The following is a 12138-nucleotide window of genomic DNA, read 5'->3' on the forward strand; positions in this document are numbered from 1 at the left end:
ATAATTTATTCTGTGAACATAAAAATAATTTAGCAGTTACAAATGTGATATTTTTTATACTTTTCAAATACAGTTTGTATTTTGTGATTCCCTGAAAATACAAGGGATCTTTTCAAAATGGTTTATGGGTGGGTGAAAGCAAAAAGATGATCATTTTTTTGTTTTTGGGACAGAAATCTTTTTTTAAACAGAATTTTTATTGAATTCATATTTTACTGTCATAATACATTTTTTTAAACCACAAAATGAGTTTTGTGTTCACAGAATTGGTAAGAAAATTATAAAAAAATTAAATTAAATGTATTTCGTTGTCACAAAAATTCATATTGTCAGCACAAAATACAAAGCTCAAAGTGCAAAAAAGCAACAGAATGTGAAGAGTACAGAGGAATGCATGAAGCAACATCATTTGTGCAGCTCCATAAACTGAAGCCGTTCTAGACTCATCCCTCCACTCAGTTCCACTCCAATCCCAGGTGCTCAGTCACCAGCACCCCAACTGTGTATATAGCAATACAAAAACAGATATTCGGCACTCCATATAAAATGAAAAAAGAGAGTATTTATTCCAACAGTTGATAAATCCACATCGCCTATGTTGTTCACCTAGGGGCAGATTTATCAAGGGTCGAATTTCGGGGTGATGGGAGTTTTTTTTAAACTCCCATCAACTCGAAATCCGAAAAAATGTATTAAAAAAGAAAATTAAATTTTTTAACTTCAAGTGAATAGGCTATATTCGATCATTCAAATTGAATTTGGAGCCTATGGATTCGAAGTATTCGATTTTTGATTTTTCAAAGTCCACCAAATGACTCCAAATAGGTTCCGCAAATTTGTGCCAGCCGAATTTATTTGCCCATCACTACTAGCTATAAGAAGTAATCCTCATTTATAATGTTTCAGTTGCATATTTCTCATATAAAATCACAGTTTCTACAGACTTGAGGCAGGCAGTGCTTTTTCCTCTGACGAATCTAATAGAAATGCCATATAAAAAACAGGGCAGCGGAAAATGTCATAGAGAGAGACGGGGACTGTCTCCGCTTATTTTCTCTTAGTGGTGTCAGAGGGTATTTTATTACTGAGCTAAATGTCACTTGGGAGAAACAGAAGAGAACATTTTAAGACGACCTGTCAGGCTAAGGAGGGGCATTTTACCCTGAAGTCAACACTAAAAGAAGCGTGAGGACTTGTAGCGACATTCTCAGAGATTTTAGTCGACCTTTGCAGTTTCCTGTTCTGTGCACAAAATAAACGACTTCACGAGAAAATTGCATCAAGTCGCTGCACAATGTGACCCATCTGAGAACACACAAGAGATGTTTTTGTGCCAAAACCACAACATTTATAGAAATACCGTTCTCTAAATACAGTTGGAAAACAAATGCTAAAATGATGAATTGGAAACAAAGTTGGAAAGCATATACATACATACAGGTATGGAAACCCGTTATCCAGAAAGCTCCGAATCACGGAATGAGCGTCTCCCATCGACTTCATTTTATCCAAATAATTACATTTTGATACAATTTTATTGTAGCAGCTCAATGACAGTTATATCTTGAAAACTAGATAGAAATAATGTAAATGGCAAAAGTATTATAGCCTATATGTGGCCTTGTTTAGATACACTGCTATGAATTGTGATATATATGAAAGATAAACTGGGGTCTTCGTCACCCCAATAATATTTTAGGTTATGGGGCGATATCTCTAGGCATAATGATGGGTGAATAAATTAGACTGGTGTGAATTCGATGTGAATTTCCGCATCTCGCCACCAGTGAAAAAATTTGCGAAACCCCTGCGAAAATTCGCTGGCATCAAAAAAATTTGGACACGCATCGGGTACAACCGCTTGCGGCAAAACTGTTGCACGTCAACAATATTTTATATCAATTGCACGAATTGATGTGGGTGTCAAAATTCTCGTTTCGCTAATTTCGCAAATTTTTCAGCAAAGTGAAATGGGAGAAATTCACCCATCACTATTTAGGCATATATAACAGCCTTTAAAATAACACTAATACTACTCACTGGATCATTAGTTTGACTTGGCTGCAGCTGCCTCTCCCATGAAAATGTGAAATATAGAGCAATCACCATTAAATAAGCAGCTTAATTAGGGAGCAAGATGAAACCCACGTTCTCAGTTGGTGGTCCTGGTGCCATCCCACCTACCTGTAGCTCCAGGAGAATTCCACACTGATAATCAGAAAGGGTCACACACTCTGAATCAGTATTCAGTTCAACTGCAGATAAAACTTTTAATCCATATAAAAGGTGAAGCAGTCTGAGTATAATAGAATACAAATTAAACATGTGATGGAATAGACTCGTCAGAAAGGGTCACACACAGAATTAGTTCAAATGCAGGTAGAACTTTTATTCCTTATACTTAGGTGAAGCAGTCTGAGTTTATAGAATATAAAATTACACCTGCCTTTAAATAGATTTTTTTCCGATTGTGTTTAAATAAAAAAGTCAGACTAAACTAGAATCCATTATTTGACCTTATTTATTAAAAAAAAAACACAATTAAATTGGATCTGGGACAAACTTGCTAAAATTGGGCGAAAAACCGAATCATACGTTTTTTTCAGAGTTTTCCCCCAAATAGTAAAATTTTTTTGGGGCTTTTTCCAGAAAAGCCAGAATTTTTTAGTCCAAAAATAGTCGGATTTACGGGCTAATTCCAGCGCAGACCACACAAATTTACAAACAGAACAGGGACTTCTCCCATTCTCCCATATACAACCTCGTCAGATCTGAGATGCCAGATTTTCAGACTTCTTCCATCCTCCAAAAATTCGAGTTTATTTTTTCTCCACTAAAAATTCCAATTTTACAGTAAAAAAAACAAACGAATTTTTTGAGTTTTTGGCTTTCATGCTTTAATAAATAACCCCCTTAATGTGAGTGCTGATAATGGGAAATGGTGAAACAGAATCAGTTCAAAGGCAGGTAAACTTTTATTCCATACACTCGAACTGTTTCACCTAAGGCCAAGCAGTCTAAACATATAGAATTGTATCTGCGATTGAATAGATTCCGTGTGCATGCCTATAATCGGAAGGGGTCATACAGAATCAGTTCAAATGCATGTACAATTTTTATTCCATATTCTCAGACTCTTTCACATTAGGTGAATCAGCCTAAATATATGGAATAAAGTTTTACCTGCAATTGAACAGACGAGATCTCTCGATAACTGTGACCTCAACTTGCTATAAAATAGTTTTATTTCATTCTCTTTCCTTATTGTTTCGAGGTTCCAACAAGCCGACGAGGTGGATACCTGGTATCTCAAAAAGCCATTCTAACAAGCACAGGCGATAGATAGGGAGACTCAGAAAAATGACAGTTTCAACCACTTTGGCAGGATTATATTCTACTGCCTAAAATACACTATGAGAACCAAGAATTTTGTTAGACCATGAAGGTCACTAATTTTTCTCATGAATCCTTACGTGTTTCTATTAGAAAGTACACTCTGAACTTGGCCCTGTCTCGAAGTTATTTGGGGCTGCTCAGATTTCAGCGGAATGAAGAAGAGACATAAAAGTGCCATCACTCTGTCATTACAATGGTTCCTGCCAATTCATAATCAGAGAAATGATTGGTTTCACTTGCAACGGTCATGTCATGAAGACCAGTTAACAGAAGCCACCAAGTTCGACTACCAATGGTCCCATTTTCCCAGCAGATTACTGGACAGAATTATAGGCGATTGTGACTTTGAGCTGAATGTTTTTGGGTAGGGACCCTGGTTGATTTTGCACCCCAGAAAACTTGCCATACTTGTGAGATGTTATACATTGGCTTGCCAGGAGACAACCAGGACCTCTACGCACATACTGTACATAGAACAGAGAATTAGGCTAAAAATCCTACAGCATAAGAATAATGTATGACTGCAACCCCAGTTACCTTTGTGGGGAAAATGGCATTGTCATTGCATGATTGTAGAATATAAGGATATTATAAGGCACTGAGTTCCATAATCATACAAAAGTACCAGGCCAAATGCAGAGTGCTTCTGTACAAGTCATGGGAATCCGAGTAAGTCAAGTAACACAAATTCACGAAGCACTTTTTAAGGATATTCAGTTATCCTGAATGCTCAGAACCTGGGGTTGTCCGGATAACAGATCTTTCTATAATTTGGATCTTCATTCCTTAGGTCTACTAGAAGATCATGTAATCATTAAATAAACTCAATAGGCTGGCTTTGCCTCCAATAAGGATTAATTATATCTCAGTTTGGATGAAGTAAAAGGCATTGTTTTGTTATTACAAAGAAAAAGGAAATCATTTTAATTTTCTTATAATTATTTGGATTAAATGAAGACTTTGGGAGATGGCCTTCCCATAATTCGGAGCTTTCTGGATAAAGGGTTTCCGGACCCCCTACCTGTAATAATAGAATATTCATGGTTCTTGGATAATATATACAAAATAAATTCAAAATACACCCCCTACCTGTAATAATAGAATATTCATGGCTCTTGGATAATATATACAAAGTAAAATTCAAAATACACAATTTTGACGATTTCTGACCCCTAAACCCCTAAACTTAGCTTCTCACTAGCTGCCCAGAGCACAACTGAGCATGTGCAGTGTCACTGACACACAAAAGATGGCCTAACAAGATCTGAGGTGGGGAACAGCTGCAGACAACTTTGAAGGCCTGGATCATTAGTGTTATAGGACTGCTGAACCAAAAGTAAGTACAGTACAGGTATGGGACCTGTTATTCAGAATGCTTGGGACTTGGGGTTTTCCAGATATACCCCAGGTAGTGCTACCTTTCCCAAAAGTACCTCTCCCTTTGGAACTTAGCAGCCGCTCCCACGTAGCAGGTAAATGCACAAGACCTGTCCTCAAATTGGGGCCCCACAATTGTATCCTTGCCAGTATCCTCCCTTGGGTGGCTCACTCACCGGGGTGCTCTCAGAAGCAGTCACACTGGAGCTTACAGGCAGCAATCTATATAAGGAATTGTTCTGTAATTTGTATATACATGCTTTAAGTCTGCTAAATAATCATTTAAACATTAATTAAACCCAATAGGATTGTTCTGCCTCCAATTAGCATTAATTAATTGGGATCAAGTAAAATCTATGGTTTTATTATTACAGAGAAAAGGGAAATCATTCTCAAAAAAGGAGTCTATGGGAGATGGCCTTCCTGTAATTTAGAGATTTCTGGATAATGGGTTTCCGTATAATGAATTCCATACCTGTACATGAAATGCAGCATTTCTAGCCATTCTAGCCAGTCCTCGTGGCTCAACTACCTAATCGGGGCAGGAGTTGGAGCTGCTCGATATATGGGATGACCCGGTTGTGCAACTATACCATAACTATAACCTTTACTAAATAACATTCCAGTAGCAATAAAAACCCATCTCCAATTTCATCTTCCTTTTAGACACTTTATTATAAGTATATTCCTTCAATGCTTGTGAAATACAGTGTCACAGCTTTGTATGCTGCAATAAACTATATCAATGGATCTTCATTTACAATTATAAACCCAGGTGTATATACAGAGTGCAGATAAATATTCAGACAATATATACTAGCATCGGATCTACCCACGCTCTCCCAGCCATCTCAAAGGTTCTTCCTGTTAGTACCGATAGGTGTATTTATTTGTGCACATACTTGTCCACGGGGAGATAAATAGCAAAAAAAAAAAGAAGAAACCCTTAAAGGACATATAAACCTAAAAGTAAAGTATTTTGGGTTTACTTGTCCTTTAATGTATCAGTGTGTGCCCCAGGAATTAACTGGTTTGATAGGGCTTCAAAGAATAAAAACATTAAAACACTTAAGGGCATATCTATCAAGGGTCGAATTTAGAGTTTATGGGAAGGTTATAAAAACTCCCATAAACTCAAAATTCGGAAAAAAAGACCAATTTATTAAAAAATTCGAATTTTCAATTCAACCCTTGATAAATCTGCCAATTTAGTGATTTGGAATAATATGCCGGTTATTTTGTACAGACAATAGAAGGAGACATGTGATGTTACTTGTCCTTAAATGGAAGTGGCTGTATGCCACACATTTCAAGGGGAAAATTCTAGGGAATAGTAACAGAGACCAATGGCAACAAACATTGTTCTATGGAAATAACGTTCTTGATAGTCAACACAAAACAATTAACATGACAAATCATACACACAACCCATCATATTTATATATACACACACACACACATATATATACTGTATATAAAATATATGGCTGCAGATGAATCTATTAAATACACGTGCCAATACAATTCATGCAGAACATATTGTCTCCTGTCTCGTTACACTGTGTGTGATTGTCCATATGTTATTCAATACAAAGTGAATAAAGTATCCCCTCTTGTAAAATATATTAAGGATATTATAAGTTCCCGATTTTGCAACAGTGGGTACTTTATTTACTATAATACAAACAAGTCCGGATTTAATTACTGGGTGCCCCAAGGCTGGCTCTGCTTGTCGCCCCGCCCCCTTCCATCCACTTCCATCCATTTCCTATACCGCCCCTCCAATTAGCAGTCTCCCTTTAATTCCTGTGCTCCTGGAGACTGGTGTGCAATAGTTTTGTAAATTTCCTGCGCATGTGCAGTGCTGATAACATGCCGCTCCTGAATTTCTGCAGCCCTAGGCCCATGCCTTTCTGGCTTTGTCACAAGTCAGGGCCTGAATACACAAGTTTCAATGAGTCATGTGACAGAAATGACATCACTAGCCAATGACATCACTAAGCACTGTTTATATAGTGAACAAAGTACACCCTCATGTAAAATATAAGGATATTATAAGTTACAGAGGAGTTTCATGACCATATAAAAACACGAGGCTGAAGGTCGAGTGTTTTTATACAGGTCATGGAACGCCGAGGTAACTTCTAATATCCTTATATTTTACAAGAGGGGGTACTTTATTTATTATAATACACAAGTTTCAGTGAGTCATGTGACAGAAATTATATGGTTTATTTCCATCACTAATAAGAAAACCTGGAGTGCTGATCTCTTCTATTGATACTTTATTTACTATATATATTCACAACGTTTCTAAAGGCTCCTGAAAATGACAGGGGGTTTAGTGGATTGTGATTGTCAGTGGTCTTTAAAGGGATCCTGTCACCGGAAAACATGTTTTTTTCAAAATGAATCAGTGAATAGTGCTACTCCAGCAGAATTCTGCATTTCTCAAAAGAGCAAACAGATTTTTTTTTATATTCAATTTTGAAATCTGACATGAGGCTAGACATTTTGTCAATTTCCCAGCTGCCCCTGCTCATGTGACTTGTGCCTGCACTTTAGGAGAGAAATGCTTTCTGGCAGGCTGCTGTATTCCTTCTCAATGTAACTGAATGTGTCTCAGTGGGACATGGGTTTTTACTATTGAGTGTTGTTCTTAGATCTACCAGGCAGTTGTTATCTTGTGTTAGGGAGCTGTAAGCTGGTTACCTTCCCATTGTTCTTTTGTTTGGCTGCTGGGGGGGGGGGAGGGAGGGGGTGATATCACTCCAACTTGCAGTACAGCAGAAAAAAGTGATTGAAGTTTATTAGAGCACAAGTCACATGACTTGGGGCAGCTGGGAAATTGACAATATGTCTAGCCCCATGTCAGATTTCAAAATTGAATATAAAAAAATCTGTTTGCTCTTTTGAGAAATGGATTCAGTGCAGAATTCTGCTGGAGCAGCACTATTAACTGATTCATTTTGAAAAAAAAACCAAAACACTGACCCTAGTGTGTGTGAGTGAATGTGATAGGGACCTTAGACTGTAAGCTCTACTGGGGCAGAGACTGGTGGATAATCTTTGTATATCTCTGTAACTAGATATTACTGGGCCCCACAGCCAATTGTTTTTCAGGCCCCCACAATGTCTAGAGCAGTGATCCCCAACCAGTAGCTCATGAGCAACATGTAGCAGGTCTGCTTCCTCAGTAATTACGCCCCTGCTGGGGACTATATCGGTGCTATATAAATAAAGGAGAATAAATTCCAAGTGCGGAAAATCTTATGTATCTCCAGTCTGGTCTGAAGCTTTCGAGACGTGTGTGTGTCAGGCTTGAGGCAGAAGAGACTTAATAAATCATTCATGATAGTTTCATCTTAGAAGCTCACGGATAATTCCCAGGCATGGATACACGGCACGCACTCTCTCCAGGAATTCTGCCTGACTGCAGTTGGAAGTGAGATACAGAAAGACTTTGCACAATCCTTTACTTCTTACGGCTAATGAACTCAACTGAAAAAGCACAAACCTTCTGACTTCCCATACCAACAAGATTTGCTCATTGACCTTGACTTCATGTCGATGTGCAGCATAACAGGTTCCTATATAGCAACATTAAAGGGGACACATGCTCACCCAAACAACACAAAATTGCTTATTTTCCTTCAAAGCACTCATTTATTTATTTTTTTAACTTTCATTCTAATCGCAGTTTTGCACTGCCGATATCATGAATTCGTAACCAGGACAACCCCCGCTCTCTGTCAGAGGCTTAAGTTACTGATGTAGGAAACGTCTTGATGCTTCTCTGCTCAGTTCTATCTCTCCTGTCTGTCCAGAAGAGCAGGGGGAGTTCCTGTTTTACATTCATCATATTAGAAGTACAAAACTGTTAATATCATGAAACCTAAAAGTAATGTAAATTGCAAAAGTGCTCAGAGGAGCACTGTATCCAATTTAAAGTTATTAGGTATAAATAAAGTATAAGAATAACTTGTTTTTATAGCAGCGGCTCAATCCCTGTAGATATTTATTAAAAATTTACTAATTTCATCCCATACCCATATTCGCCGGCAATTTCTCCCTCATGTATTCTGGGTAGTCCGACATGCACACACTAACCTCCAATAACAATAATAGTTTTAATTAACTATGGCTATTTAACAAACTAAATACTAAGCACTGCCCTTACAATTGTGATACCAATACTCTGGCATTGCAATGAATAGAATAGTGAAGGGCGAATAAATTCGCCAGGTGCAAATTCGTCGTAAATTTCCGTGTCTCGCCGTAAATTTGCGAAACTGTGGAGAAAATTCGCAGGCGAAAAATCTGCCATGTCAAAAAAATGTGGTTGCGAGTCAGAATAGTGGCGCATATAAAAATTGGCGCTCATCAAAATTATTCGGACACCCATTGACTTTAATGCATTTGGACAAAATAGGCACGCGTATAAAAATTGTCACAGGCACCGCAATTGACACGCATAAAAATAATTTTGACTTCCATTCGAAATTTGACGAAATTCGCAAATTTTTTGGCAAATCGAAATGGGACAAATTCGCCCATCACTAATTAAGAGCCATTTATTAGCTCCTTCATATCGCGTATGTGCTGTTACACCTCCCAGCCAGCAGGAGGCCAACTCATTCCAAAAGCAATTTTTGTTTCCATTTTTTTATCTCTCTCTCTCTTAGGTCAAATAATTTAAGCTACAAAGTGACGATTTTGTAACAAACTCTTGGAGTAAAAAGTTGGATCAGAAGGAGGCATTTACTGGTCTGCTGGTTGCTATGAGTTACTAGACCTGTAGAAAATGTTAAACCTGTTATTACATGAGCTCCCAGGCACATTATATTCAATGCTTTGAGAATGAATTACTATTCATTCTATTAACAATTATTGACATATGTATTTTCCCTTGAGTCTGGCATGGAGTTTTAAAAATCTCTTGGTAGGCCACATTCAGCCTGGTGGATTCCAGTTGGGACAACCCTGCTATAGGCTAATGCACTGGGGCAAATGTTAGCCTTGATTTGTACATCTGAGTAGTGATGGGTGAATAAATTCGCCTGGCACAAATTTGTGGTGAATTTCCGCATTTCGCCTAGGGCGAATGAATTCGCGAATCTAGCGCGAAATTTCGTTGGTGAAAATTAGTGGTCGTCAATTTCCAATTTTTGCGCTTTTTTTCATGAAAATGTTCGTAGTGCTTGCCCATCACTACATCTGAGCCAGTAAGGGAAACAACTGAAGTGTGCCAGACTGGTTATTCCTATTAAGTACCATAGAGATGAAACATGATGAGCAGTAGGAAGTTATAAAGGCAAAGTAGGGCTATACAAGTGATGAAAGTAGAACTATTTCGAGTGTCTATAACTCAGTCGGGTAAATGCCAGTGATTGTAACATCTATGGTGCTAACACCTAGCTGGAGCATAAGCACTTGAAGTTGATGAGGTTCCTAAACCAAAAAAGTTGAAGTCCTGAAGCCACGAGTTCAATTCTACTGAACACCAATGTGTGTGTGTGTGTGTGTTTTTTTCTTTAATCCCCTGGCCACCAATGTATTATTTTAATAATCTATAGACTCCTGCCACCAATGTTTTTTTTAAAAAAAATAATTTCTGGGGCCCCAATTTTTTTTTTACTTGTAAGGGGGGCCCTGGCGCCAATGTTTTTTTAAACAATATTCTCTGGGGCCCCCATTTTTTTTTAATTTCTAAGGGGGGCCCTGGCACCTATGTTTTTTTAAAAATAGGGGGGCCCTGGTGCCACCTTTTTTTATATTGACCATCGATAACTTTTTATAACTTGTGTGAGTGTGGGGGTTACCTTTTTTGTGGAGTGGGCGGGATCTGGGGTGGGGCCCGACAATTTTGTTTTACGGGGCCCCATGATTTCTAATGGCGGCCCTGACTGTATATAATGACCTGGATGAATGAGAATCTCCATAGATGAGCCTTATAGTTACTCTTTGGCTTTCATTTAAACAGACAGATAAAACCCAACTGCTTTGGCCAAGAGTACTTAGAAGTATATTGTCTTCTTGCCTATGTACCTGGGACTGGTACCACAAAACTCTTCACAAGTGACGTTCATCAAAACCCAAACGGATTCCCTCCTGTTCTTTATACCAATGCCTATTTATTAATACCGTATATACTCGAGTATAAGCCGAGTTTTTCAGCCCCCAAAATATGCTGAAAAACTCTACCTCGGCTTATACTCTGGTCAAGCGCAAAAACGGTCGCCAGGCGCCTTAGAATAGTAGCCGGCACCTAAGAATATTCACTGGCGCCTTAGAATATTCGCCGGCGCCTTAGAATAGTAGCCGGCGCCTAAGAATAGTCATCCAAAAACGAGATTGAAACTTACCAGAAGCTGCTGCATTTCTCATCCTCGGCTTATACTCGAGTCAATAAGCTTTCCCAGTTGTTGGAGGTAAAATTAGGTACCTCGGCTTAAACTCGGGACGGCTTATTCTCGAGTATATACGGTAGCATGATTATATTCCATTGTGAGCAGAGAGATATGATCTGTGTCTGTATCCCTATACATTTATATATAATATGTGCCAATTATTAGTAATATATATATATAAAACTTACAATTTATACATGTCATGGGCTCTTATGCAGGTAACCCCTGGCCCTGCGGCTCCCATGTATAAATGTAACTGCTGGGCATATGCCTCACACTCTATCTACTTCCACTGAGTTTCCATTGGCTCATGTCCACTAAGCAACGTATCAATCAGTCTTTCACTTTTACACAAGTGTCCCAATGGAAGCCATAAGCCACCGCCGTTGCTCCGCGCTTGGGCTGGTTACTATATCTGTGTCAGATAAAAACGTAGTTTTTCATAAGTCACCATGGATACCATGAAAATACAGACGCCTGCGGGTAGTGCTACTCGTAGACGACATAGTTTTCTGGAATTAATCCCGTTTTGCCTTCATAGGTTGCTTTCAGCCAGCCCGGTTCTACGGATCGATAAACTGTAGGGAACAGGGCACGATGGATCAGAAACGACAAACTTAAATTTTCATTCATTTATACCGTATTGCTATTTAGATGGGTAGACTCACCATTAGTAAACAGCGCCCCCTGGGGGAAGGAAAGCTCATGGCTGTGCTCTGCTTTGCAGGAATACATGGCTTTCGCTTGGCTGAAATAGAAACAAAAAACAAGATTACTGACACCCAAAAATGCTAAATTTGTGAATTAAAATTCACAGTTAAACTTTATAAAAAAACACAGTGTTGAGTATCAGTTTAAAGATATGGCCAGTTTTATACTGCTAGGGATGCACCGAATCTACTATTTTGGATTCGGCCAAACCCCCCGAATCCTTCAGGGGTGGGAAGGGGAAAAA

The 12138-nt window shown here is 38.5% G+C and overlaps 1 protein-coding gene across 2 annotated transcripts in view; it reads right to left on the minus strand.

Moving 5' to 3' along the window:
• Positions 1-10610: 10610 nt before the first annotated feature.
• The window catches only part of LOC108708739 (rho GTPase-activating protein 42), a 154413-nt gene continuing 152885 nt past the window's right edge, over positions 10611-12138 (minus strand). For both annotated transcript variants that reach the window (XM_018247767.2, XM_018247766.2), the window contains exons 23-24: positions 11852-11931; positions 10611-11761 (exon numbers count right to left, since the gene is read on the minus strand). In XM_018247767.2, the coding sequence (XP_018103256.1) occupies positions 11673-11761; positions 11852-11931 (169 nt within the window). In that variant the 3' untranslated portion in view covers positions 10611-11672. The remainder of the gene's footprint in view (positions 11762-11851; positions 11932-12138) is intronic.

This window comes from Xenopus laevis, chromosome 2L (genome assembly GCF_017654675.1).
Source record: "Xenopus laevis strain J_2021 chromosome 2L, Xenopus_laevis_v10.1, whole genome shotgun sequence".
NCBI lineage: Eukaryota > Metazoa > Chordata > Amphibia > Anura > Pipidae > Xenopus > Xenopus laevis.